Source organism: Physeter macrocephalus, chromosome 19 (assembly GCF_002837175.3).
Source record: "Physeter macrocephalus isolate SW-GA chromosome 19, ASM283717v5, whole genome shotgun sequence".
NCBI lineage: Eukaryota > Metazoa > Chordata > Mammalia > Artiodactyla > Physeteridae > Physeter > Physeter macrocephalus.
The window spans coordinates 32,843,546-32,870,439 of record NC_041232.1 but is presented as its reverse complement, the minus strand read 5'-3'; the positions used below and the strand labels follow the sequence as shown (position 1 = coordinate 32,870,439).

The 26,894-nt window shown below is 48.8% G+C and overlaps 2 protein-coding genes across 13 annotated transcripts in view; one reads left to right on the top strand and one right to left on the bottom strand.

Annotated features, from left to right (window-relative positions):
* Window positions 1-3,220, top strand: part of EMILIN2 (elastin microfibril interfacer 2) — a 52,083-nt gene extending 48,863 nt beyond the window's left edge. The window contains exon 8 of the mRNA XM_024120884.3: window positions 1,675-3,220. Coding sequence (XP_023976652.1) covers window positions 1,675-2,012 — 338 coding nt within the window. The 3' untranslated portion in view covers window positions 2,013-3,220. The remainder of the gene's footprint in view (window positions 1-1,674) is intronic.
* Window positions 3,221-5,566: 2,346 nt separating this feature from the next.
* The window catches only part of LPIN2 (lipin 2), a 114,174-nt gene continuing 92,846 nt past the window's right edge, over window positions 5,567-26,894 (bottom strand). For 10 of the 12 annotated variants that reach the window (XM_028480182.2, XM_028480187.2, XM_028480189.2 and 7 more), the window contains 13 exons: window positions 23,248-23,347; window positions 20,201-20,388; window positions 18,368-18,461; window positions 15,865-15,934; window positions 15,065-15,154; window positions 14,254-14,336; window positions 13,208-13,352; window positions 12,112-12,260; window positions 11,134-11,220; window positions 10,014-10,166; window positions 9,599-9,713; window positions 8,880-8,983; window positions 5,567-8,579 (listed from right to left, as the gene is read on the bottom strand). In XM_028480182.2, coding sequence (XP_028335983.1) covers window positions 8,435-8,579; window positions 8,880-8,983; window positions 9,599-9,713; window positions 10,014-10,166; window positions 11,134-11,220; window positions 12,112-12,260; window positions 13,208-13,352; window positions 14,254-14,336; window positions 15,065-15,154; window positions 15,865-15,934; window positions 18,368-18,461; window positions 20,201-20,388; window positions 23,248-23,347 — 1,523 coding nt within the window. In that variant the 3' untranslated portion in view covers window positions 5,567-8,434. Of the gene's footprint in view, window positions 8,580-8,879; window positions 8,984-9,598; window positions 9,714-9,835; window positions 10,167-11,133; window positions 11,221-12,111; window positions 12,261-13,207; window positions 13,353-14,253; window positions 14,337-15,064; window positions 15,155-15,864; window positions 15,935-18,367; window positions 18,462-20,200; window positions 20,389-23,247; window positions 23,348-26,894 lie in introns of those variants that run through there. The other 2 variants (XR_003677186.2, XR_003677185.2) reach the window with 2 other exon arrangements.

Below are 26,894 nucleotides of genomic sequence, written 5' to 3'. Positions count from 1 at the left end.
CCCTGGTTTCTGGGGCCCAAGTGGGTCAGCAGCAGCACGGGGCGCCTGCTCTGGGGCAGAACCGCTCGCCCTGCCGGGGGTTCGGTCCATGTGGTCCCCAGCCCCCGAGAACAGCGGGGACGGGAGGCCACCCCGGTGCCTGGGCTGCTGTCCTCGGGGCCGCGGGCATCTCGCCTGCCGAAGGAGAGCCAGGACCCCCTGGTCCGCCGCTGTCCCCCCACCCACGGGCACCAGCGACCGGGGTGTCGCGTGTGTGCGGTGGCCGGGGCTCTGCGTGGCCCCTGGGAGGGAATCGGCTCTCTGCGGGCAGAGATGTGAGTTGCCGCCCTGGCCCCGGGTCTCAGGACCCCGGGCTTCGGGTTTTAGCGAGCATCAGTGTGAATGAACTGCAGAGCGTGGGAAAACGGGGCTCGTGGCCTCCAGGCCCATGGGCGTGAAGCTCGGCATCACACTCTTGTTTTTAACGGGCTTGGAGGCGGGGGTGTGACAAGGCTGCTTGCTTTGTGCTCAAGTCGGGCTTCCCCCAGGGCCCTCACTCCACGCAGCCTCGGCTATGGGGACAGCTTGTCCACGCCAACAGGCCAGGTGCTCTCGGCACACAGGGACCGTGACCTACATTTCTCTCCTGTTCCCAGGATGCCCAGAACCATGCTCTCTCCAGCGGGTCTTCAGTAAAGGGAGTTCTGCGTGACCCTGAGCAGACGCCGGCCATGTGCCCGGAGTGCTGGGGCCCGTCTGTCCCCAGGCTCTATATTACTAAGAAGAGCTGGGGAAGGGAGCTGGGCGGCCTGGCACGTTTCAGGGCAGGTTGAAGACTCAGGCCCCTTAGATTCCTTCTCAGCTCTAAGCCCGTGGTCAGTAGTCTATGTCCAGCCCCCTCCCCGGAGCCCTTGGGGCAGTGGCCACTCCTGCCAGCACTGGGTCTGGCTGTGGGCCCGTGTGCTGCTTGCTGCTTTGCAAATGGGCAACATCTGCAAACCTTATCCCCCCACCTCCGACCAGCCCTTCCCCTGCCTCCCCAGCCCCAGAGGGTGCGTCTAAATACTAGCTCGCTTCTGGCTGCGCGTGGATGCCACCTGGGTACTGGTCCAGCAGGGAGCCTGGCTCTTCCACCGGAGGAGGGCTGGCTGTGGCTGCATCCCTGGCTCGGTGTCTCTTCCTGCGTTAATGACCGACCTTGTGGGGATTTTTTGGTCCTGCCTCCCCAGAAGGCAGCTAAGGTGTTTTGTGGAAATTGTGCCTGTGAGGTCGATTCTAAGTTGGCCTCGAGGTGCTTTCAGTGACAGAGAAAACTCCCCAGAGGCAGCCAGGATCGGCGTGGCCGCTTCCTACCGATAAAACCTGTGTGAGGGGGAACAGGCCAGTGTGCACAGTAAAGGGCCAGTTTTCCCTCAGGCTGCTGCTGGGTCTGCAGTGAGGACCAGGTCAGTGCAGAGAGCAGTGTGGGCCAAGGGGGACTGTCACTGTCGTTGGGTGGGTTTAGTATGCAGAGGGGCTGCGCCCCTGAGTGCGCCTGCCTCCCGTGGGGAGGCTGAGCAGGACTTTGAGCCCAAACCCAGGCCACCCAGGGCAAACCCAGAGGCTGGTCTGCCTTCATCCGGGTTAACTGTCAGCTTGTCGCAAAAGGCTGTGATGGTGTCATGTGAACACTGGTGTCTGCTTTCCTCCTCCCAGGGGTCTTCACAGCTCCGTACGACGGGCGCTACCTGATCACGGCCACGCTCACCCCCGAGAGGGACACGTACGTGGAAGCCGTCCTTTCGGTCGCCAACGCCAGCGTGGCACAGCTGCACACGGCCGGCTACAAGAGAGAATTCCTGGAATACCACCGGCCCCAGGGGGCTGCACACACTTGTGGGGGCCCAGGGGCATTCCACCTTATCGTGCACTTGAAGGCAGGGGACGGCGTCAACATCGTGGTGACCGGGGGCAGGTTGGCTCACACAGACTTTGACGAAATGTACTCCACGTTTAGTGGGGTTTTCTTATATCCTTTCCTGTCCCACCTCTGAGGTGGCCGGGCAAGGGAAGGGGAAAGAGTTGTAGGAACTCGGCAGCTTTAATGCATTCAGCGTGTGTGTGTAACTGGAGCACTGGTCTAGTTTCCTGCAGACGACACCCCACCACCTCCCCCAGGTAAAGGCCACGCCTGGCTGCCAAGGCAGTGAGGAGTAAACCACGGGCTAACGTGGCCATGGCACCTAAGAGTCGGAAGCGCCCCTGCCTGCACGCCGGCTCCTCCCCCTGCGTCTCCCAGCTCCCACCTCTGGCTCCGCCGTGGCCTGAGCTCTCTCCGAGGGGCCTGTGCTGGGCCTACAGGGTGCTGACCACAGAGGCTCCAACTGCTGCCCGGTGGGATCACGCCCTGCTGCTGGGGAAGGACGAGCCGCTGAGAGGAGGCAGAACTGGCACCAGTGGCCAGGCTTTACTGGAGCAGAGCTGTCGCCAGCTGCTTGTGTCTTCACTTACCCTGCATGCGGGAGAAGAGTTTAAACACTGAAGTGGCACATGCCACCACAGACCTAGGGTGGACAGTGGGCTGTCCCAGGTTTGGCTCGCCACCCCCCTCCCTCCCCCCACCCCGGGTTTGCCTGGCTGAGAGGGACACAGGAGAGACTGTCATGTGGCTTGTTGGGCTCCTTGAATGACATGTACGACTTAAGTGCAAAGACAGGGAGTGTCAATAAAGATGTAAAACACTTCCAGTTCAGTCTGGTGCCTTCTGGATTGAGAGTTGCTGCTGAAAAGCAAACTACAGTAAATGACTTTAATGGCTGCAGAAAGTAAGCTTGAGTAAATTCATCTCAACCATGCAACTGTTTTATCCCTCAGCATCCATGCCGTGCACTTGGGGGTTGTCCTTGGCTTGTAAAGACAGACTAGATGTGCTTGGAGGTCAGAGTCCCCATGTGAGCCCCACAGCTGAAAAGGGGGCTCCTCCAGGGGGTGCTGAACATTCACATTGAACCCGCAGCTGCCCAGCTCACAGCAGATGCAGCTATAAGGACTCCTGAGCTCCCAGGCAACAAGAGGCCCAACACAAAACCGACCACACTGAACACCGAGGTCATCTGAGGAAAGCAGGACTCCTCCCGTGGAGAGCACGCTCTGTTCCCGGGAAGCCCAGGCCCCTCACTCCTCTACCGGCAGCCACACCAAACCCTTAGCTCCGCGTGGTCTTTGCTAATCAGGTTGGTAAAACCTGTTGGCCAACCAAGTGCCACTGTGGGGAGGAAAGTCCCCCAGAGCCCCAGGGAAGGACTCCTCCTGGGCTCCCAGGCAACAAGAGGCCCAACACAAAACCGACCACACTGAACACCGAGGTCATCTGAGGAAAGCAGGACTCCTCCCGTGGAGAGCACGCTCTGTTCCCGGGAAGCCCAGGCCCCTCACTCCTCTACCGGCAGCCACACCAAACCCTTAGCTCCGCGTGGTCTTTGCTAATCAGGTTGGTAAAACCTGTTGGCCAACCAAGTGCCACTGTGGGGAGGAAAGTCCCCCAGAGCCCCAGGGAAAAGATGTGGACAATAGAAACCAGTTTGCTTGGCCGACATCAAGCCACCAAGGTACTCGTATCCTGTAAGAATGCTTTTTCCAGGACTGCTTGCAAATGAGAGCCCAGGGCAGCCAGTGGACAGAGAGGCCAGCCTTCTCCCTCACCCCCTCCACCAGCTAGGGCGAAGGGGCCAAGAACGGAAGGCGGGGCCTCTCTGTCCGGGGCATGGGGGTGGGCCAGCACGCTTGCCCCATTTCTACAGCTGGGGAATTGGCTAGCAGTGGCTTCCTAGAAATGAACTCTTGGGAAAAAACCCCACTGCAGTGGAGCATTTTCAGGAAAACCCAGTGAGCACATGCTTCTGCCCTCTCCACCTCACACCCCCTTTAAAGACCTTACCTGGTGCCAAAGGGGACAAATGCTCAATAGCCAGAAGGGCAGGGAGCAGACAGAAGGTAGAGAATTACTTTCCTCCACTCCACAGACGGTGCTTAGAGCAGCAAGTTAAACACCCCATCTGCCGGTGCATCCTGACTCATTTATTGACAACGGAGAAGTTCCGCTCTCTATCCACGACTGCAGCAGGTCCTGCGTTGACTTCAATGGGGTGAAAGCTGGACCGTGGTTCACAGGAGTCAGCGTCTGTAGGAGGGAAAGGCTGTCCTCTTGCACAGAGAGAAGCAAGCTGGGCTGAGCTCAGGCTGGGAGGCTCGGAGCAGCTCCTCAAGACGTCAGCGGCCCAGCGCTGAGCCTGGGAGTGAGACGTGTGGACCAGACCAGGCCCCTGGACTCTGATCAGGCACAAGGTTACGACTTCTGAAACAAGGGGTTGCTGAGAAGGTCAGGGCGCCCCCGCGAGAGAAGCAGAGACAGGACCGGGACGTTCTGCCCCCACATCTAACATCAGCAAATGGCCTCACGCTGAAATGGTGAAAAACAACGAAAGACGACCAGCGGTGAAGACCGCAAATCAGTGCAAACTTCGTTTGACGTCATTCCCGTGTTAGTGCATTAACCTTTCTCAGTGACCCTATCATCTTATTTCTCACAATTTGCAGTTCGAAAGACGGATTTGTGATCAGAGACATGTGAAACGTGGCTTTACATGCATCCACACCCACTTCCTGAACACCCGCGCGCGCTGTCCTTGTCCCATCCCATCAACGGGGAAGGACAGCGCAGAGTCCGGCGGCGCGGCGGGCCACGGTGGAGACGGGCTCTCGGCGCTCCTGCCAAAGCGCTGGCAGCCAGTTCCTGATCGGGAACCTCCCTGTCTGAGCTCTTCCCTCTCTCGCGGAGCACACCCCACAGAGCCTCGGCTCCCTCCTCCCCCCCGCACCACCTCTCGCCCAGCCCACTCTGTTGCTTCGCATGGCCAACAAGCAGAAAGCGGCAGCTTCCCCACGTGGAGGCGGAGGCGCACTCTCCAGCGGCCGTAAGGCTCAGTATGTGCTTAGCTGTCTGGGGGATAAAGATGCTCAAATAACATAACATGGGGGATGTGGTTTTTGATCCAAGATCACTTTGACTCTCCTAACAGCTGATGAAAACATCAGGAAGGCTAAGCAGTATTCACTGCTTAGGAAGGAAGGGTTTAATGCAAGGCGCTCAGGGGACCCCTGAAGGGCTGAGGGGCGGGGGAAGCAGCCTGGAGGGTGCCAGGGAGACTCCCCTAGAAATCACATATGTATGAATGGATCACTGCCTGGCAGAACCTACAAAGCAACAGAGGTTAGTTCCTGTGGGTGTAGCCTCACTCTGGAGTCAGGTTTTATAAAAACAAGCACCAAAAAAGAAGTCCTTTCTATACACAGATTCAAGTGTCAGCAAAGATCAAAATGCTAATTTATGGAAATTATCCATTTCTGGCAAGAGTTTAGAGAAGAGGATTTAATGTCCTCTGAAGGAGACAGTCAGATGCATTCAGTTTACGTTTGTTTATTGTTGTAACGTTTTGTTTTGAACATCAAACACTGCACCAAAATATGAGCCATTTATCTTAAGACAGTTGTCTTCGCCATAAACTAAGTACTGAACTGATGTTTACAATTAATTTCTGACAACTTAAAAAACTTGTTAGTGGCACTGCTGTGCCTAATAATCAAATATGTCATCACAGACTGAATGTAATGATTAAATTAAAAGAGTAAAGTTTTCCCTTCCCTTTCTTACCTTTAAAACAAACCAAAAAAGTTGTTTTCACCTGGAAAGAGCACTTACTTTAAACAAAAACTCAGTCTTTAACCAGTTTCATTAAACCCAGCATTCTCCAAAACAGAGGAAAACAAGGCTTCCCAGAGTAACTATGATGATACTTGAAAAGATGATAAAATTCCCTGGGAGAGTCTGTTTTCACCAACTTGCAAAACTTGAGAGTTTACTCTCTGCCCATTTCTTCAGGTCTTGCCTGCAGCTTCAAGGACACACTCCAGAAGGGCCATGTGCAGCCAAAGGCACGAGTACTTTCCGGCTGGTTAGCTGGCTCTTGTTCCTAGATTGTCAACAGCTTTCATTTCATGACATCACACTAGTAAGTTTTTTCTTTTTCCAGTTGAAAACTATGCAGATGTTTTAAAGCACAGCAAACACGATACTGACACGTGGGCCAAGTCTGCATGCTCTGGGCCCACGCGTGCACTTCGTAAGCCCTGCAGAGATACAGATGTCAACACTACAACCATACAAGCTTCAGCACGCAGACACCAAGGCAGATAGATATTCAAGTCAGGTTGGACTGGAAAGAGGGAAAGGGGCCACGGCCATTTCACCAGTGGAGCAGCGGAGAGAGTGATTAGAAGAGCCCAGTCCACCTCGGCCCCCCCGCCACCGCCATCATGTCACCCGTCCCCAAAAGCAGCGAGAGGCTGCTGCTCCTTCATTAGCTCCCATCAGAAGGGTCTGTGTACAAACACACTCGAGGGCATCTTTCACAGAAAGAACAAATGTCATTTGTACCAAATGGCAATGGATCAGCACAAACTTAATACTTTCTTAACACTATAGTAATAGTAATCATCTACTTTCAGCAAGAGGGACTCCTTTAAATAAGGAAAAAGACTCAGGTTAATTAGCATATGTACCCACTGGATCAACCTGCGGTGACAAAATGACAAAGTCTAGTGCTGATGGCCCCCGGGCAGAGGGGTCAGCCACCCTCAGTGCAGGGCCGGAAGACCTGGGTTCCCAGGTTCGACCCTCTAAGATGCCCGTGTCCAGAGAGAAGAGCTTATCGAGAAAAAGGAAGTGTCTAGTCAGAAGCTCTTTAAAGGACAGCCAACAAAGGACAACAGAAGGTGTGTTATCAAGATTTCCGTACCGCACATAGCAAAGCCCTACGAAGCTCAGGGTAACTGCCTAAAGCAAACGTGGGGCAACAGGCTGATGGCATCTATGAGATGAAGTAACTGCAGGGCCACCATACGAGGAATTGATTTCACTAACTGGGCAGAACTTCATACAAACACAACCTACTTTCCCTGACCTACTGTACATAAATAAATTCTTTACATGATGAGTCCTTGAGCTATTTACGGTGGGACAGTTTGCACCGGAGGAAGCGTGTGTGGCTCCGCCAGCCTCTGCCATTGAGAGCTGCGTTCTGGGGACCGTGCCATCATCCCTGCACCCAACAGCACTGGGAAACACGGCTCAACTGAGTCAGGGACTTTCAACTCTCCAATCTGGAAAATAACCGCCCCCACTTCTCCAGCTCTAGATCAGTTATTATTTCGGTGGAGCAAACTACAAGGAGTGCCCCCTGCCAGACCAGCACAGGGAAAGCACAGGTGGGAAAGGAAACCGTGGGGGCCGGGGGCCGTGCCTGCACTGCTCTGCAGTGTTCCCATCGGGCGCCCGCCCTCTGCTCTGGAACCTGCCCGCTGCTCTCTCAACCCAACGAAGGGCTGTGTGTGGGCCCTGCTGGTCCCAGGAGAGCTCCTGGCTAACAGTTCTCTCGATTTTAACACCAAGGGGACCATCCACACCCAGCCTCACCTCTGCAGGCTCGTGCTCACAGCTCTGCAGAGGCTTGTGGACAGAACCCCCCCCCCCTTCCCTGGGGCGACCTGCTCAGGTCCGACAAGAGCTCGTCACAACCAGGCTGGGACACTGGGCTGCAGGCAGGGGGACGGAGAAAGGACCCATCCCAGGACCCGTCACAAGTGCCCATCTGCATTTCCAAGGCCTCCCTGAGAACAGAGCTGTTCCTTGCTGTTTTACCAACTCCTGCTGCTAGGACGTCTCTTACGGGCATCACATACATCCTGCAAGACCTGCTCCTTCCTGCCGGTCCGAGACACGACACCTCAGTTCAGGTCCCCACCGTGGAATAGTCACAGGTGAGAAGGCAACGACAGAAGGACCTTATGTTCCCCCGAAGCCCACGTTTGTCACCCTGGGGGCCCGAGCAAGCGTCCTGTTTCCGTGGAGCAGGGAGGGAGGAGCCCACAGAAGAAATGTGCACAGGCGATTTGGACCAACATCACCAACTGGACCCTGATCCCCTGAAGAAAGCCCTCCTTTTTAGAGAGAAACACTCTCAACTGCCCAGTGGAAATTAGAACACTTTACTTCGTGCAACGTTTTGGTCCACTCTTAGCTTCTTTTTTCTTCTTTTTAAATCAAGCAATTAAAGGAGCACCCAGCACACAACACAGAGCGTGTGGGAGGACCGGCCAGCAACAGGAGCCCAGGCCTCCGGCCTCAGGCCCGAGCTCCCCTCCGTGGCGCCGAGCAGCAGCCCCTCGGGGCCCGGGAGGGGGAAGGGGGGAGGCGGTTCCAGCCCCAGCAGCTTTCCCGTCCCTGCTGGTGCCCGGCTGTCGGCACGTCTTGTCCCACACCCGAGGCCGGGAGGGGACCCCACGTCCTCTGTCCAGCGGAAGGGCCGGTCACCTGCCCCTGCTGCGAGGCGGGTGACGGGGCGTCGGCTGGAGGCGCGCCTCAGGCCAGGTCGTCCAGGTCCACCTGAGGGAGCGGGTCTCGCCAGTGGCAGAAGGAGCTGAACTCCGGGCACGGAAAGGCAGAGCTCTGCTCCTTGCTCAGAAGCGGGAACACGTGCTCCACCAGCTCGCTCAGCCTGTGGTACCTGGCGGAAGGCAGCAGGAAGGAAACACAGCAACTGTTAGTCGTCAGTTGACCTGAGCGCACAGACTGTCGGTTGTGCAGCCAGTCACTCGGATTCCGCAGATGGCAAGGATCCCAGACAGGCCTCCTTCTCAGGGCACCGCCGCCCTCTTCAAAGTCTAGGCCCCTCAGCAACCCCCCCAACAGCTACAGCAGAGGAGAAGATACCCCGGCAGAGGGGAAAGCCTCCAAAGGCACGTGCAGTTCTGATTCTTGGCCCCTGGCTGCAGGGCTCCAGGCCGAGAAGTGGGAACGCACTTACGATGACTTGTTTCCTTTGGTCCTTTCTTGTATCAGCTCACCCTTGGGGTTCACGGTGAAGATCCTGCAGTCTGGAACTCCAACTTGTGTGTAAGCGTAGACATCCTGCAGCAGAAAAGATGGGGCAGGGTGATTACAGAGAGAAGAAATGAGGAGATGGTCCTGCGGTTCCTGTGAGCCAGAAAATCGCCTCGACAGGAGACCGTGTATGGAAATCACGTGGACCTGGCGCGGCGCAGCTTTGCCACTGGAGCCGAGCTTTAGACAAACACAAACTAAAGAGAGAAGCCACCGCAGAGGGCGCTTGGAAAGCCAGAAAACTTGGGTGCCATGGAGACGCCAGGGGCCCCGGAGCAGGAGAGGGGAAGTGGTAACCAAGGGGGGCCCTCGAGACCTGGTTCTGGGGCGAATCCAAGACTCGGCTTAGAATCACTCAGAACATGAGTTGGAACTGCATGAGGAAATGGAATTGAAGCCACAGAGACAGAGGGCATGCCCTTTGTCACACACCTACATTCTGGGGCACATCTCCACCGACAGGCCCTTCCCAACCGCTGGAGAAAATTTACAACAGATAAAGTGAAAGCCTACTCAGCAGAATAGACATTCATTGTGCCTATACAACTGGTCTGAGAATTAACACAGGGCTATACCCTAAAAGTACACTCCTCTGAGTTTCACACACCACATCCGAATGTGTAGCCCAGAAGACACACTTACATTTGGACGGTTTCCAAAGGCCGCATAGAAGGGCTGCTTAGACGGGGCAAAGAGATTCTTGATATCATTTAGACACTCAATTTTGAACTTCTCTGGTTTCTTTTCTATTACTTCCCTAGAAGAAAATACAAATATAATCACCAAATCCAAAATGGTAGTTTTCCTTGGTATGTGGTCCTAAAAAGATTTTATAGTGCTCACAACCACCCAATTTTTTAAATCCTTCATAAGCAGTACCTTTCTCCTTCTTTGCCAACCTGACTTCTCAACCGTGTCTGACACAGACCAGGTGAGCTATGTGTGAGTCAGAACAATACAGAACTGAGATGCAGAAGCTCTGCAACAGATCCAGTCTCGTCAGGCCCCCGTGTGCGCGCAGGTGCACGCACACGCACGCATACGCACACAGAGGCACCTGTGGAAGGCGGAGAACAGGCTGCTGGGGGACAGCATCAGGGGGCCGCGGGGCAGGATCGTGCCCTTGTCGTTGACCCAGTGCAGGTAGCCGCGGGTCATGTCGGCCATGCCAATGGCGCGGGCAGAGCAGTATAGGAACTTGTAGCCATTCCTGAAAGAGAACGTGTCCTGTTTAGCCCGTGTGCTTTGGCTAAAGGGGGAAAAATGCGTTTTTCTTTTTAAAGGTCCAAATAAAGTTCCTCTCATTTACTATGAAAATCAAATTCTTAAATTTAATAGAAAAATTGTTAGGATTATAAAGATCTCACCATTCCATCAAAAACACCATGGGGGGAAAATGGAGGTACATGCAACTAGGGATTACGCTAAATTTACAAGTAATGATATAGCTTCAGCATCTGGTCCATGGAAGCCAAATTACAAAACAGACAAAAATTTGAGGTTATCTTTAAACAATCTGCTATAGATGAAAGATACAAAGGATTTTACTTATATAGGCAATTTCCAGAATGCAAATCATTCTATAAAACAAGAAGCATAACTTTACCTGGGTAACTGACATACTCATAATTTTCATATTATGACATTTTCAACTTGTGCTTAAGACACTAATTCTGCAGATCAACTTAACTCATAGGTATTGGGATCCCACAAAGGCCACAGCACTATTTTCTCACAAAAAAAGTACTCTGACAGAGAGGACCCCATGGTAAATTGATTACCCCATGCATGCATGTATTACCTACTTAAAGAAATACAATTAAAAATACTCAAAAAACCAAAACTGAAAATTGGCTCTCTTGTTAAATTACAGCTAAAACCCCCAAGTACAGCTATGATTATAGACACAGGCAGTGCCTACAACCCACAGCCCTGTGAAAACAAGATGACAAGGTTAACATGCGTAACAACGCATACCATGCCAGGCACAGAGCTCCTGTCCCACAGATGGTGGCTCACACTTTCCCCTGCATGAGGCTCTAGGAAGGGGTGGGAAAGGAGAGTGGGAATAGCTGGATCATGAACAAGATTTCTGTGGACTGGCTGATGATGGACACTCTTTTTCTATAGTTCAAGCAAAATTCTAGCTCACCAGACACATGGGTCGGGATACCTACTCATTGATGGAATGGTAGAGCTTTGCGATACCCTGATGAGTCCAGTCTTTACCCAGCTGTGGAAGGATCTGTCCTAAAGCATCAGACCTAAGAGGGCAGAAACAGAAAAAGGTATCAGGAATCAAGCATATAAAGCCAAGTGTTTACCTATTTAGTTAAATACCAGCTGCCAGCAGCTGCCGGATGGGGGGGGGGGTGGAGGGACAATCAACAAAGGCGGTTTCCTTGGCCTGTGCACAGGAGACAAGGACCCCACCAGGAGCTTCCAGAAGAGCAATCAGACATGAGGGAATTGACCACCACACATCCTGTTTTTCTCCTCCCTAAGCTTCTTCTTCCCCCTCATACCAGAATTTGGAGACCAAATAACTAAATCCTCCCCGAAGTTATCATTATTATTATTATTATTTTTGGCTGCTCTGCATGGCTTGTGGGATCTCAGCTCCCCCACCAGGGACCGAACCTGGGCCACCGCACTCGTAACCACTGGGCCTCCAGGGAATTCCCCAAGAGTTATTTTTGACGTTACGTCTGTAAGGTCCCACCTATTTCCTCCCTCCATTAAGATGACTGTGGGGACCGCGCTCAGGACGTCTCAGTGTGTATAGTTTAAAAACTCTCCTGGGCTTCCCTGGTGGTGCAGTGGTTGAGAGTCCGCCTGCCGATGCAGGGGACACGGGTTCGTGCCCCGGTCCGGGAAGATCCCACATGCCGCGGAGCAGCTGGGCCCGTGAGCCATGGCCGCATGCTGCGGAGCAGCTGGGCCCGTGAGCCATGGCCGCTGAGCCTGCGCGTCTGGAGACTGTGCTCCGCAACGGGAGAGGCCACAGCAGTTGAGAGGCCCGCGTACCGCAAAAAAAAAAACACAAACAAAAAACACTCCTGATGGTGGCTCGTTGCCCAGGTGAGGGACTCACCCCCTGTCCACCACACACTGAGCTGGGCGCCCTTCCCTGTCACCCCAAGGCTCCTGCTTACTTGGTTATTGTCCCGTCGATGTCAGAAATGATGACCTTGTCGTTCCAGTCCCACAGGTAAATGGTCCCCGCACAGCGGCAGGTGCCTTGATACTGGGTTGTAATGCTAAACACGACGTCATTTGGGCCGTCTTGGAGCTTCAGTTTTGCCTTTTATAAAAAGTGTAAGAATAAACAAAATCAGAGATTTTGAAAATTAATGGCACATCACTTTGATGGAATTACATGCAACAATTAAGTCATACTTTCCAGGAATACGTGGTCCGAGAAATTGCTTATTGACACAATGTTATGTGAAAAAGGATCCCAGCCTCTTAAATATATAAATGTGTGTGAACACAGAAAGAATGGACGGAAATACACAAGACATAGTAACTGTTAAAAAAAAAAAAAAAAAAAAAACAAAGAAAATCAGCGGAAAACACAGTTTTGGAACAGAATCTGAACATTCCCCAAACCAGCAGCAGCGTTTTGGGAACCCAGCTCAGGAAGGATGGCTCAGGGCTGCGCCCGTGGCTCACACGAGCCACTGCCTGAACCATGTGTTAGGTGCCAGGCACTTTTCTGATCGCAACCCGCCCCACCCCCCGCCAACCTTTTCCTCTGTACCCGGGACTGCCCTGGAGCACAGCAGGACAACTTCATATTGAAAATGGGTGGAAGTCAGGGAATGGGAAATAAACAGGAAGGGGGAAACTGCATCTAAGTAAGAAAATGTCATTTCCCTATGGTTGTGGCTCCTAAAAGACAGTGTGTGGCCCAGTGCCGGGTCAGATGTATAAGATTCATCCTGGAAACAGGCTGAGAACACAGATGCCCTGGTTCACTCCCAGACTGAGAACACAGATGCCCTGGTTCACTCCCAGACACGGAGGTGGGAGGCCCGGGGGTGGAGGAGGAGGAAGTGTGCTGTATGTCCTCAGGTGGTCCCGGTGTGAGGGACACTGCTCTCCCGGATGTAGGTGAGCATCTCCACGACCACACACTGTGCCGCGTGTGTAAGGCTTGGGCCAGGTGGACAGGAGAGGAGACCCGTCAAGTTAAAACAGTTACTGAGCTCATGTGACTTGGATCCACCCAGACCACATGCAACTCACGATCTGGTCTGAGGACAGACGAAGAGACTTCTTATAGGAGGTGGTGCTGCTGTGGCTCAGCGGCTCCATAGGGATGGGGTCCACTTGGATGGATTCTTCCAGCTCCTGGGACCCCTCGTCACTTGATGAGTCTTCCTCAGCCGGCCTGTTCAACACAACCCCGTTACTGAAGAGGCAGCAGGACGTTTTACAGACGACAGCTTTTCATTTAGGATCAAGAAGAGAAAGGGATCCCAAATCCATTCTAAGAGGAGCCGTTCCCCAGACCCAGGGTCCACACCTGCGTATTCCTCCTCCCTCTACAACTGACCGGCGGTTACTCGCCCACTGTGACTGGCCATTTTCTGCTACAACCAGTGAATGCTACTAGGTCCGGTGATTCTTGTTGAAAAAGATATGTATGTTTCTAAGGATACAAATCTTTAGCATCTTTCTTAGTGATTTAAGAAACTAACAAGATTTTATACAGTCCTTTCAAAAGAAGAGGGTAAAGAACAAGAAGATAGATAAACCCAAGTGTTTAGAGAACGGGAAGAGAAAAGAACCTGATGGAGGAAGAAACAGGGTGGCAGAAACAAGAATGGGGTATGTCGTGGCACCTCCCCTCGGGGCAGCCAATCCACATGTCCAAGGCGGCTCTACTCCTTCCAAGAAATGAAAGGGACCCACACCCAACTCAGATCCTGTTACGTCTCCCCTGCTGTGCCCGACAGCCAGGGAGCAGGGAACCAGGGACAGCACATCTCACAATTCCACAAGATCTGCTTCCCAAAGGCCTGCATTTCAGGGCATCCGAGTCCACGGCCCCAGCAGTGAGAGTGCTGAGTCCTAACACTGGACCGCCGGGGAAGTCCCGAAGCTGATGATATTTTTTAAAGCAAAGCGGAAGTTACCATCTGCTAACTGAGCAGCAGAAGGAAGCCACTGACAGTCATGCGCGTCCTCAGGACAAAGACATTTCTGACTAAGAATTAAACAAAACGGCCAACATCAGCTTGAATGCAATGGCCGAGGTGGGGGAGCCTGGAGAGACCGGGGGCCCCCACCTGCCACTGGCCGTCTCCTTCGCGCTCGACGGCTGGTCCATGGGCGGCGGCACCTCCGACTTCCCTTCCTTGGCCTCTGGCAGCTGGAACGGCAAGATAACAATGACAACGTGCAGTTCTCCCGCTATGGACAAGCAAAAATTCATCAGTAGCTCTCTCCAGGAACGAGCAAAACTGCTTTCTGAATCCGCAACTTAAAAACACTTAAGAAACAAACTTCCTCTAGTTTGAGCCAAAAGGACAGAAACTTGAGACAGAAGTCATATGCTGTTCGTGCAAAAAGCTGCCACCACAAAGTCAGGGGCAGGAATTGCTGAGAGCACCAGCTCAGTCACACAGTGTAATACAACTAGGTCCACGGCAGGGATGCTGGACCTGCAGAACAGAGGGGACTGATGCCCCTCCCTCCAGTGGGGGAAGGTGGCAAGCTCTGGCTTCCATCCAGTGACGCAGCGCAGTGGAAATGGCATAAGCTCGGGGAGTAGACTTAAGGTCACACCCCAGCTCCAGCCCTCACCAGTTATGTGCCCTCGGTCAAGCTACATCACCTCCTCGTGCTCCAGTTTCCTCACCTGTAAAACAGGAATCCAAACACCTATACTGTTGGGCTGTAGTAAAGGTGAGAGGTAATGCATGTGAAGCACCTAGCATCAGACCTGCACACGAAACTGTTCAAACGTGGTGACTACTAATATTAAAAGAGCATTATGTGGTCCAACTTGACTTGTGCTGGGCAAAAAGGTTTTTTTTGAATAAAGCAGAGATTCACTTCTTTTCAGCCCATGTAAAGGATTACCTCCAGCTCAGTTACCTGTTTGGTTATGCTCTCTCTCTTACGCCAAAACCACCAGCGACCAGATTTCTTTGGCATCTTATCTTTGACCCAGGACTCAACTGTGGCCTGAAAACAATCAACACAGGTGAGTGTAGCCATCTGTCAGTCACAAGGCACTCGACTCCTTTCAACCATTAACGTATAGGATGGTGAGCAACGCTTTCCACACCTCCCAGACTCCTCTGAAAGATGGACAGTGTCCTCTTTTGTAGCAGTTCTGTGGAATGAGATTGGGTGGTCTGGCTACATAGGAGCAGCCCTCTTAGGGGCTGGCAGGCAGCCTGCTCTCATTTCTCTACCCTTGGGAAATGTGGTTCTCATGAGTTATGAGGACCAGCTAGGCTGATGATGTCGTCTTGGTGGACAGATTCAAAGCAAAGCTTCATGTTCTACATAACAGACTTTTTAACCACAAGCTGAATGAATCACACCAATGCCACGCTTCTGGTGGCCACACATCACCCTCTTCTTGCTGCTTCTTTCCATATTAATGGGAGGAAATGTTTTCATTTATTCTATATTTAACAATTAGTAAAATCTCTCTACCTTCATATACCATCAAAAACCGGTATAAATATCTAGTAAAAATGGCAAAGATATGGCAGCCCAGCTAATTTCCTACACTCTGGGGTATGAGATAATTTGAGTGATACTAATTTTAGAATATTAAATAACACTGCACAGTACCCAGTTTAGAAATATGCACATCCGGATTTTTCAAAGCACTACATGCTGTAGATACCTCTGAGGGGGCAACAAACAGCGGAGGATCTCACCTTAGGTAAGCTCTTCTGGAAGACCTGCAGGCTGAGGATCATGGGAGCCGCCAATGCCCAGTTGTAGTAACTGTGAGAGTAAAACCGTGCAAGACCGTCACACAAGAGAGGAGAGGGCGGGAGGGAGAAATACCACATAAAATGCCTTATTCTCTTCAATGAAAAGATGATCAGCTCAGTTGCTTGCCACATAAGTAATCTTTGCTTCAAGCCAAACTTCTCTGAGCAGAGAAGCAGCATAATGTACTGGGTGGGCCAAAAGGTTTGCTCGTTTTTTTCCGTAGGATGGCTCTAGTAGCACTCAGTTGTCTTCAACTCCATTTGAAACAATTTTGTTAGATTGTATTGTGACAGGTGTCACATCAGCATACATTTAAAAAAAGACTTATGGGGCTTCCCTGGTGGCGCAGTGGTTAAGCACGCGCCTGCCAATGCAGGGGACACGGGTTCAATCCCTGGTCCGGGAAGATCCCACATGCTGCAGAGCAACTAAGTCCATGCGCCACAACTACTGAGCCCGCGCGCCACAACTACTGAAGCCCATGCACCTAGAGCCCGTTCTCTGCAACAAGAGAAGCCACCACAATGAGAAGCCCACAAACCACAATGAAGAGTAGCCCCCACTCGCCACAACTAGAGAAAGCCCGCGCGCAGCAACGAACAGCCAATGCAACCAAAAATAAATAAATAAATTTAAAAGAAAGAAAGAAAGAAAGATATCAAAACTGGTGAATTTTTGTGTAGCCATTTTAACACTGAAGATGGAAGAAAAAAGCAACATTTTCAGCAAATTATGCTTTATGATTTCAAGAAAAGGTAAAAATGCAACTGAAATGCACAAAAAGATTTGTGCAGTGTATGGATGGAGAAGGTGCTGTGACTGACTGAAGGTTTCAAAAGTGGTTTGTGAAGTTTCGTGCTGGAGATTTTCACTGGATGATGCTCCACAGTCAGGGTAGACCAGCTGAAGTTGACAGCGATCAAACCAAAACCGTAATTGAGAACAATCAACGTTATACCACATGGGAGATAGCTGACATACTCAAAATATGAGTATGAAAATCATTTGCACCAGCCTGGTTATGTGAATCGCTTTGATGTTTGGGTTCCACATAAGTTAAGGGAAAAAAACCTTCTTGACCATATTTCCACATGCGATTCTCTATTTAAACGTAATGAAAACGTTCCACTTTTAAAACAAATTGTGGTGGGCGATGAAAAGTGGATACTGTACAATAATGTGGAACTGATTTCAAGAAAAGGTAAAAATGCAACTGAAATGCACAAAAAGATTTGTGCAGTGTATGGATGGAGAAGGTGCTGTGACTGACTGAAGGTTTCAAAAGTGGTTTGTGAAGTTTCGTGCTGGAGATTTTCACTGGATGATGCTCCACAGTCAGGGTAGACCAGCTGAAGTTGACAGCGATCAAACCAAAACCGTAATTGAGAACAATCAACGTTATACCACATGGGAGATAGCTGACATACTCAAAATATGAGTATGAAAATCATTTGCACCAGCCTGGTTATGTGAATCGCTTTGATGTTTGGGTTCCACATAAGTTAAGGGAAAAAAACCTTCTTGACCATATTTCTGCATGTGATTCTCTACTGAAATGTAATGAAAACGTTCTGTTTTTAAAGCAAATTGTGATGGGCGATGAAAAGTGGATATGTACAACAATGTGGAACGGAAGAGAGCGTGGGGCAAGCGAAATGAACCACCGCCAACCACACCAAAGGCCAGTCTTCATCCAAAGAAGGTGATGTGTATGTAGTGGGGTTGGAAGGGAGTCCTCTATTATGAACTCCTTCCGGAAAACCAAATGATTAATTCCAACAAGTACCTCTCCCAATTAGACCACTGAAAGCGGCACTTGACAAAAAGCAACCAGAATTAGTCAACAGAAAACGCGTAATCTTCCATCAGGATAACCCAAGACCGCATGTTTCTTTGATGACCGGCAAAAACTGTTACACCTTGGCTGGGAAGTTCTGATTCATCTGCCATATTCACCAGACATTGCACCTTCGGATTTCCATTTATTTAGGTCTTTACAAAATTCTCTTAATGGAAGAAAATTTCAATTCCCTGGAAGACTGTAAAAGGCACCTGGAACAGTTCTTTGCTCAAAAAAGATTAAAAGTTTTGGGAAGATGGAATTACGAAGTTGCCTGAAAAATGGCAGAAGGTAGTGGAACAAGAGGGTGAATACGTTGTTCAATAAAGTTCTTGGTGAAAATGAAAAATGTGCCTTTAATTTTACTTAAAAAACCGAAGGCACTTTTGGGCCCACCCAATATAAAACAGAGTAGCATTTCAACGCCTCATTTGAAAATAAAGCTGAGGCTTTACCTTCACTTCAAAGTCACTCACTGCCCATTAGCTCGTTTATATGAAATGTCATATTTTATAGCGAGAAAGACTGTAATGGTTAAAAACAGCACTTGGGGAAAAAAACCTGCAAGAGTATTTAATAATTACAAAAGCAAGAGTATTTACCGGTTATATATCCGTATTACAAGGTTGGGATTGTCTATAAGTCCAGGGTTTTCTGCAAATTCATGGTAAGTAATGATATGCTCCATAAATTTCTCTGCAGTGTAAAACAATAATTATCCATTTGGTTAGAGATTACATAAATAAATACCCATATGAGATTATCACAATACTCCCTACATTGAAGGGACTATAAGATTTTAAAAGTCCTTTAAAACAAACAAACAAAAAACCCAACAACTAACTTTTCTATATGCATCAAAAGCAAATGTCAGACACTTGAGGTGTTTTTTCCCAGGACAAGAAAGAACACTTCTTTTCTACTCCCCCTCTGCTACCACTCCTCCCGCAGATGGGAAAAAACAAAACCAAAAATCAACCAACCAAACAAAGAAAAATGGGAGAAAGGGATAAACCAAGACTCCTAGGAAAATAGATTACAGATGTGGCGAGAGGGAGGAAGATACGAAGGCACAGACGTGCACACACTCCACTCCATAACCAGTGAAAACTGTGAGCTTCATTCTTATAAGCAGGAGAGACTGCATAACTAGGGAATACTCGTGGGGGTCTTACAGCGTTAAGTGCGCAAGTACAAGCTATGTTAGAAAAAACAATCAAAACATTTTACAAGGCTTGGAGGAAAAAAACCAAACACACACCAGAATTTGGCGTAGGGTCTCGTCAAGAAATAAATCTCAAGCTCGTGCAGAATAAACGAGAACTGTGCATGAATTTCTGTATGCTGATCGCAACCCTGCGCTCTAATGCAGGCCAACAGAGACAATTCTCCCTGGGGTTGTTCCTCCTGGCAATCTGTATATTTATTACTTTTACTTGCCATTTCTGCCTCCCCCACTGACAAACTCTACTTAAGTGAACAATATTCTTTTTAAGTATAAATTTTATAGTTTACATAAATTGTATATCCCCTCCTCCGCCTATATTTTTTAAAGTGAAGGCTTAGGAGGATTATAATTAAAATGTGATCTATTTAACTTTGTCCCTAGAAGGAACCACTGGCCATAATAACACGCTCTTAATTTCTAGCAAAAAGTTAAACAAACAAATAGAATTAAGAGGTGGAAAAGAGGCACAGTGATCACCCTGTGACGCTAAGAAAAAGAAGATTCAGGGAAGCACAGACGTGAGACTCAGGGTGCCTGGCCTACCACATGCAGAAGATGAAGGATGATGTTAGTTGTAAAAAAGAAAATCTTTCCTTAGAGGAAAGTCAATCAAGGGCCACTGGCCAAACTGAGAAAACATTAAGAAGAGTTCAGTTTACAAAAGGAGGGAAAACCAGAAAGGCCAAATAACTTGGGACAGACGTACACATGGCTGCTCAAGCCACAGCAGTCATCTGAACCGGCCCCGCTAAGCAGCTCCCTTATCTTGTCTTGAGCACCTTTACTCTCCTGCGCCAACTCTCAAGATGAGAGAGAAAGTAATCCCTTCTACCTTTAGCCAGAAACATCCATCTACTCAGAAGACAATTTTGGCAGCCCCAGGCCCTCCTCTCCTGTCCCAGGCTCAGGGCAGCCAGGCCCCAGTCCCACAACTATTCTTCCAACAACCTTACAGAAGAGAAGGTGGCCAGAGCTGCGATGACCCCGGCCACCCAGCAAGCGGGCCGCCCGAGACCTCGGCCCCAGACACGTGTCCTCTCACACCCACTTACCTGTGGCGTCACCCCAACACGAGGTGCCTAAGTGAAGGGCCAAGAGTCCGACAGCAAAGGGGGACCCCGGTTACCTGCACAAGACCCCGCGAGCTGGATTCCCACAACGGCTCGAGGCTGCTTTCTAAGCGGGGCAGGCGTGGCTGCTGGCCTACCTTTAGAAATCTCTCCATTTTCACTGAGGCCCCCGCAGAGGGACAGGGTGACGTCGGGCAAGTCCATGGCAGAGTCCGAGAGGCACTCGGTGCCGCTGTCGGCGGCCGCGCTGCCCACAGACTGTGGGGACTGGGAGCCAGAGAGCGTGTCGGACTCGGGCCACTGCCTGGATCCGGGCTCCGACTCGCTGCGGGAGAAAAGCATGGGCCTTCACACAACTGCCCACGTTCCCAGCTTTCCAACCACAGGGCTCCCTGGGCGCTTTCAATAGGAGCAGGCTGACCTGCCATCGGCCGCAGCTTTCCTTAGGGAGTGTTGAGAATCCTATCATAGATGACACTAAAATAACCTAATAGCACTGCTGAGGAATTAACTGAATACAGTGAACACATCACAAACATCACTACCGTCATTCACAATAATGCAAACTTTTCAAAGATGGCCGTTCTGACTTAAAGGGGTAAAAGAGTTATAAGCATTTATTTACATCTGTATGATGAAAATGACAGAGTAATTAAGAAAAACCTGATGTCTGAAAACCTTTTGATCTTAACTTCCTAGAAAAGGCTGCAGTGCTATATACATCCTGTAGAAAATGCTGTAGTCCAAGGCTGTATTATTTTTAAAAACAAGCCTTTTCTAAATCATCTGTTACTTCACAAAATAGAAGAAATTAACCAAGTGAAAATTCTCAGGAGCCTAGACACACCTCAAGAAAGAAATGTACTGAGAAACTAGAAATAAGCTGTTCTTACACTAGTGAGCGCCAGAACCAAAGTCGAGGATATTCAATATTTTCACTTTTCTAAATAAGGCACAGAAGCTAGGTTTTAGAAGCTGACCCTAAAGGAAACTTTCTGTAATGGAGCATAAGTTTGAGAGAAAAAAAAACAAGGAAATGGTGCCATAAGTCTCTTAGTCATGAATGTTTACTGCTCTATTTCAATGTCACATTGAAATACTGTTCTAGAATTTTCAAATTCTTTTACTTTTTTTTTTTTTAAAAAAGCCAGTATATGAATGTATGCTATCCAGTGAAGTTATATGATCTTTAGGAAAAAATTTGAAATTTGAACAGTAGGTGGCAGCAGAGTACAGATATGTCATAAATAGAAAGCAGTTTCGAACACGATCATGTTTTGTATTTGAGCCTTTGAAGAAAACTTTAGGTTTTTGGGAATTCTCTCTCCTAAGAGCAATGTACACACATATCACAATATTGAGATCAATCGGATCAACAGAATGTGCTCCTCACTGGAAATGCTGAAAAAGCCAAAGCCACCTAAAGCAGCAAAACCTGCTGTTATGCTGGGGTCCCAGTGCAGGCCGACCCCTGGGGTAAAACACAAACACCCTTGTCTTCAACCTCCTAGGCACACGGCTAGGTCCCCCTGCAGTCACGTGTGGCCACTTTATCAGATGACTGAGCTGTCCATGTGGACAGAAGGCGTGTGCTGTGTCCTTCCCAAGCTGGGCCCCCTGAATAAACTGCCCCGTGTGATCCTCTCCTTTCCCCACTGAGGCCCCGGAGGGCATGGTGGAGTCTCAGGATGGAAGGAGCTTGCGTTCCTGAGCCCCTGTGTGCAAGGCCTCCCACCAAACACCAGCACTAGAACAGCATCATGTGAGCAAGAAATAAACTGCTGTGGTCAAGCCACCAAGGTCTTGAGTTTTATCAGTCAAAGCAGCTGGTGTGACCCTCACCGACGCCACCACTTAAATACATAGAGGACCCACCTGACTCAACAGGCCGCCAAACCCATGAGACTGATGTGATTTAGGTTAAAGTTGAGCTCTAATTACAAACACTGGCTATTCAGTCAAGACGGCAATGGTCACGAAGATAAAACAAATGCTTACGAGCATTTCAATAATCTCACTGTCTCTAAATGTTTATGAATGTCTCAAGAAACGACCAGCTTCTGAGGTAAGAGGCCTGCTTGGTGAATGGCAATGGTCCCAGATGGTGAAGTTATAACAGCACAAGGAGGCCCCACTGCAGTAGTCACGCTTCTCCGTTTTGTAAAAGGGAAACTAAGAAATCTGTCTTAGGAATCCCAGTGTAAATAAATGATTAAGGACTGGGAGATTGGAAACAAAGAGATAATTTTAAGACAGCTTACATTTTAACTTTCTTATTGGGAAAAAAAAAAAGGACCAGTTTTCAGTTCTCTCACCTTAAAAACCCAGCTATTACTTCAAAAGAAGTGGATACTTGGAGACAAATGTAGGGCAGAAAGCTAGGAAGGAGTTTTAAGGATATTCCAAAAATATCTGTAAAAACGTAAGTATCTTCTTTTCAATCCCATCTTTCTATTTTAAATAAAAACTTAAGACATGCTTTTCAATAATTTACCTAAAAGTGTTTAATTATGCGTGACTATGGCTTAGTATATTGAAGCCATACTTCTCACAAGAAAAGTAAAATTGTTTTTTATAATCATAAATAGAGTATTATCATGGAATTTCCCCAAGAATGGATGTGACCTTGGGAAAACAGCGCAAGTCTATCGCTGCTGACATCTCAGTGTTATTTCCAAGGTGAGAGTCATGGAGGAGAAGCGGGAGGGGGTGCCAGGGGGTGCTGAGAGCTGAGCTCCAGGGGTGCACAGGCCCTGGAAGGGGCCCCACCAGACCCAGGACTGCAAGCGGAGATTCACTGAAGAGTGGAGGCCTCCTTTGTACAGCATCTCTGAATAAAGATATTTTACCTTTAAAACACATACTAAAGGAAACAAATGCTAATGAACAGGAGGTGCTAAACTGAAGTCACGTCCACTGTTAGGCCCTTATGTAGGCTTCACTAGTGCACCTTACCTTCTTACTGTATTGAAAATTTTTTCATAAATAGGTAAATTATTAATTTCAAATCACTATCGTCAAAACAACACATGCACAATTTCTGAATTTTCCAAAATTTGAAGCAATCATTCAACTTAGCTAAAGGATACCATCCCCTTGCTCCTTTTTCTCAGACAGAATGCTTTGCTCTAGAAACATCGAGAATATTTCAGAGCTGCCCACTCTTCAATATAAAATCCACTACCTTTTGGGGAAATAGAGAGCTGCAACCTCAGGTTCTAGCGCCTTTAGGTCATCCAGGTAAATATCATCAGGTCCCTGGTGTTGGCTTCTCTTGTGGACACCTGTTTTTGTTTAAAAAAAAAAAAAAAAATTGGAGATGAGAACTTGGTTATTCTTCATTTACAACTCTGCAAGAAAACAAAGGTTTGCAAGTAATAAAACAGACCGTGATTGGAATTGCGTTTTTTGTTGTTTTTTTTTGTGTGTGGTACGCGGGCCTCTCACTGTTGTGGCCTCTCCCGTTGCGGAGCACAGGCTCCGGACGCACAGGCTCAGCGGCCAAGGCTCACGGGCCCAGCCGCTCCGCGGCACGTGGGATCTTCCCGGACCGGGGCACGAACCCGTGTCCCCTGCATCGGCAGGCAGACTCAACCACTGCGCCACCAGGGAAGCCCTTGCGTTGTATTTTTAAAGGTGTCAACTAACCTCTTTCCCTGTGTGGGTTCTCATCATCTATGCAAATGGAAGAGGGCGTCAGGGTCACACTCCTGACAGCCGCCCAATGAACACACGCTGAGTCACGCATTCTTTCACCTGCTCTCACGTGAATAATCCTGGGCCCTAAATCGTTTACACTTGAAGGTTAACGCTTATTACATTTACAGCACAAACAAAGGAGACCGAACCAGAACCTGACATGACCACCAGCATCGAGAAAGAGGCCATCATTCTAAAGCCATGAGGGTAGGCTTGCGGGGAACAGGGTGCTCGCTCGGTGCCTGTGGAGGGCAGGACCCCTCCCTCACCATGGGCAAAACTGGCAGTCAACGCCTTCAACACAGGATCACGGTTAGCATCTCATAGTGGGATATGATGAGATGCAGTAGGGAGCATCTTCAATTCAAAAAATAAAGAGGGCTTCCCTGGTGGCGCAGTGGTTGAGAGTCCGCCTGCCGATGCAGGGGACGCGTGTTCGTGCCCCGGTCCGGGAAGATCCCACATGCCGCGGAGAGGCTACGCCTGTGAGCCGTGGCCACCGAGCCTGTGTGTCCGGAGCCTGTGCTCCGCAACGGGAGAGGCCACAACAGTGAGAGGCCCACATACCGCAAAAAAAACAATAATAATAAATAAAGAATATTTAACCCAAATCCAATCACGCCTCTAGAGCTGTGCTGCCCACTCATCACTGCCACACGTGGCTGCTGTGCACGTGACCTGACCTAATCTGAGTGAGGTCTGTAAAACGTGAGAAGTATGTGCGTGTTTCTTTAGTTCTATGCTATTTCAACACGTGCACTTCATGCGTCTACCATCACAGTCAATATAAAATACTGTCACCACACAGATCCTGCTGCGACCGTTTACAGCTCTACCCACTTCTCTCTTGTTCCCTCCCCCACCCCACTGCTAACCCCCGGCGGCCGCTAATCTGTTCTTCCTTTCTCTAACTTGGTAACTTCAAGCATGTGGCTTGCTTGCTTTCTTTACTCATCATAATTTCCTCAGATTCATCCAAGTTCTTGTGTATTATCACTAGTTTGTTCCTTTTTTTCCCTTAGTATTTCATGGTATGAAGTACTTATTACAGGTTGCTTAACCATTCACCATTCAAAGGACATCTGGGTTGTTTCTAGTTTGAGACTATTAAGTATAAATCTGCTATTAAAATTACTGTACAGGTTTTTGTGTGAACATAATTTTCACTTGTGTGGTATATTTTCCCGGAATTATGATCCAATGCCTCTGCTTCCTCACCAACATTTGATGGCGCTACTATTTTTATTTTGGTCATTCTGGTTTTAGTTTATATATATCCAAAGAACAATGATGTTAAAAAACAAAAACAAAAACATGAGAGCTTCTCTGGTGGTACCGTGGTTGGGAGCCCGCTTGCCGACGCAGGGGACACGGGTTCGTGCCCCGGTCTGGGAGGATCCCACATGCCACAGAGCGGCTGGGCCCGTGAGCCATGGCCGCTGGGCCTGTGCGTCCGGAGCCGGTACTCCGCAATGGGAGAGGCCACAGCAGTTAGAGGCCCGCGTACCGCAAAAAAAAAAAAAAAAGAAAAACACATACCAGCTTGCCAAGGCTTACTATAAAAAATGTAAAATATCTCCATAACTTCTACATTAATTACTTGTTAAAACTGTAATAGTTTGAATTTACTGCTTTAGATAGAATACATTAGTAAACTTGGTTTCACTTATTTTTATTTTTTTTTTTTTTTAATGTTAGAAGACTAAAGTTCCAGTTTAAGGAAATACGGGAATGTCACCTTGAAAATACAATCAGATACATCCAGACTGTGAGAAAGTAAGTACACAAGACCAATTTTTTTTTTTTTTTTTTTTTTTTAATGTTAGAAGACTAAAGTTCCAGTTTAAGGAAATACGGGAATGTCACCTTGAAAATACAATCAGATACATCCAGACTGTGAGAAAGTAAGTACACAAGACAATAGCCTGGGCTCTTCAAAAGGTCAAAAGTTATCATCGGTGCAGAGGGGGAAAGAGTGGTAGTGGCGGGTGTGTGCACGTGTGCACTCGTGTGCGCACAAGCACACGAGCTGTTGTAATCAAAAAAGATTAAACACAAAAACCAAAGGCAACATGTAAAACCTTGATGAGATCTTGGTTCGGGGGGAAAAAAAACCAAACAGTTAAAAAGCTATTCTAGGTACATTTGGGGAACATGAATATGCACTCAAGATGACAGTGGAACCGTGGTTATGCAGAGGATGTTTTATCCTTAGAAGGTGTGTCTTGAGTGTGAAATGTCATCATGCCTGCAACTTGTTTTCAAATGGCTTAAAATAAAAAACTGTATGTGTGTGAGTGGAGAGACAAAGCAAATGTGGATTAAACTTTTTATAATAAAAAGTTGGGGGGAAAAAAGAATGAGGCCAAATCCACGGTGGAAACCACCACTCGGTGTTCTATCTCCAGTCAGTTCCTGCCTTGAGTGCCGAGAACAGGGGTCATTATTCCCTGGACTAAAACCGGAACATGGGATGCCCCCTTAGCAGTTCTTAAGAGTAGCACACGTGGTTCGTGGTTTGAGAAGATGGACTGAGCTAGGAAGAAGCAGGTACCGAGCTCCTCACCAGCCGGGTGAGCACATGTGGCCACAAACACCCCTGACAGTCATACTCTTTTATTTTAAATAAACTGTTTCTGAGTGACCTTGAAGGTCCATACCTGTAGTGGCCATTAAGTCAGTTTGTGATCATCTAACTTATGGTGCTGGCATTTTTTGAAAAGTGAAGTAGGTACTTGGCTCTATGTGACAACTGAGTATTTTTAGGGAAGGTTTTACTTCCCTAAAAATAGGCCCGAAGCCAGCGTTCAGATATACGGTATCCAGTATCAATGGATAACTTTTTTTCAACAGTAAGAATGTTCTGATGGATGTCAACTACTTTCCAAAAGTGAGAGCTGCTGAGCCAGGAGCTGCACCCTGTCTTCTAACTGTTAGAGGATTCCAATCAATAATCAAAAGAGGAGAACACACACTAGTAACTGGTGTGCATTTATTTAGGGCCCATATTACTGCAACAAAAGTACTTAGTTTGGCCTCAACTAACCAGATGTTTCAGGTGTAAGCATTTCTCTAGTCTAATTTTTTCTGTTAAACGTAACTGTTTAGGATTCTACTTCACGTTATTGACAA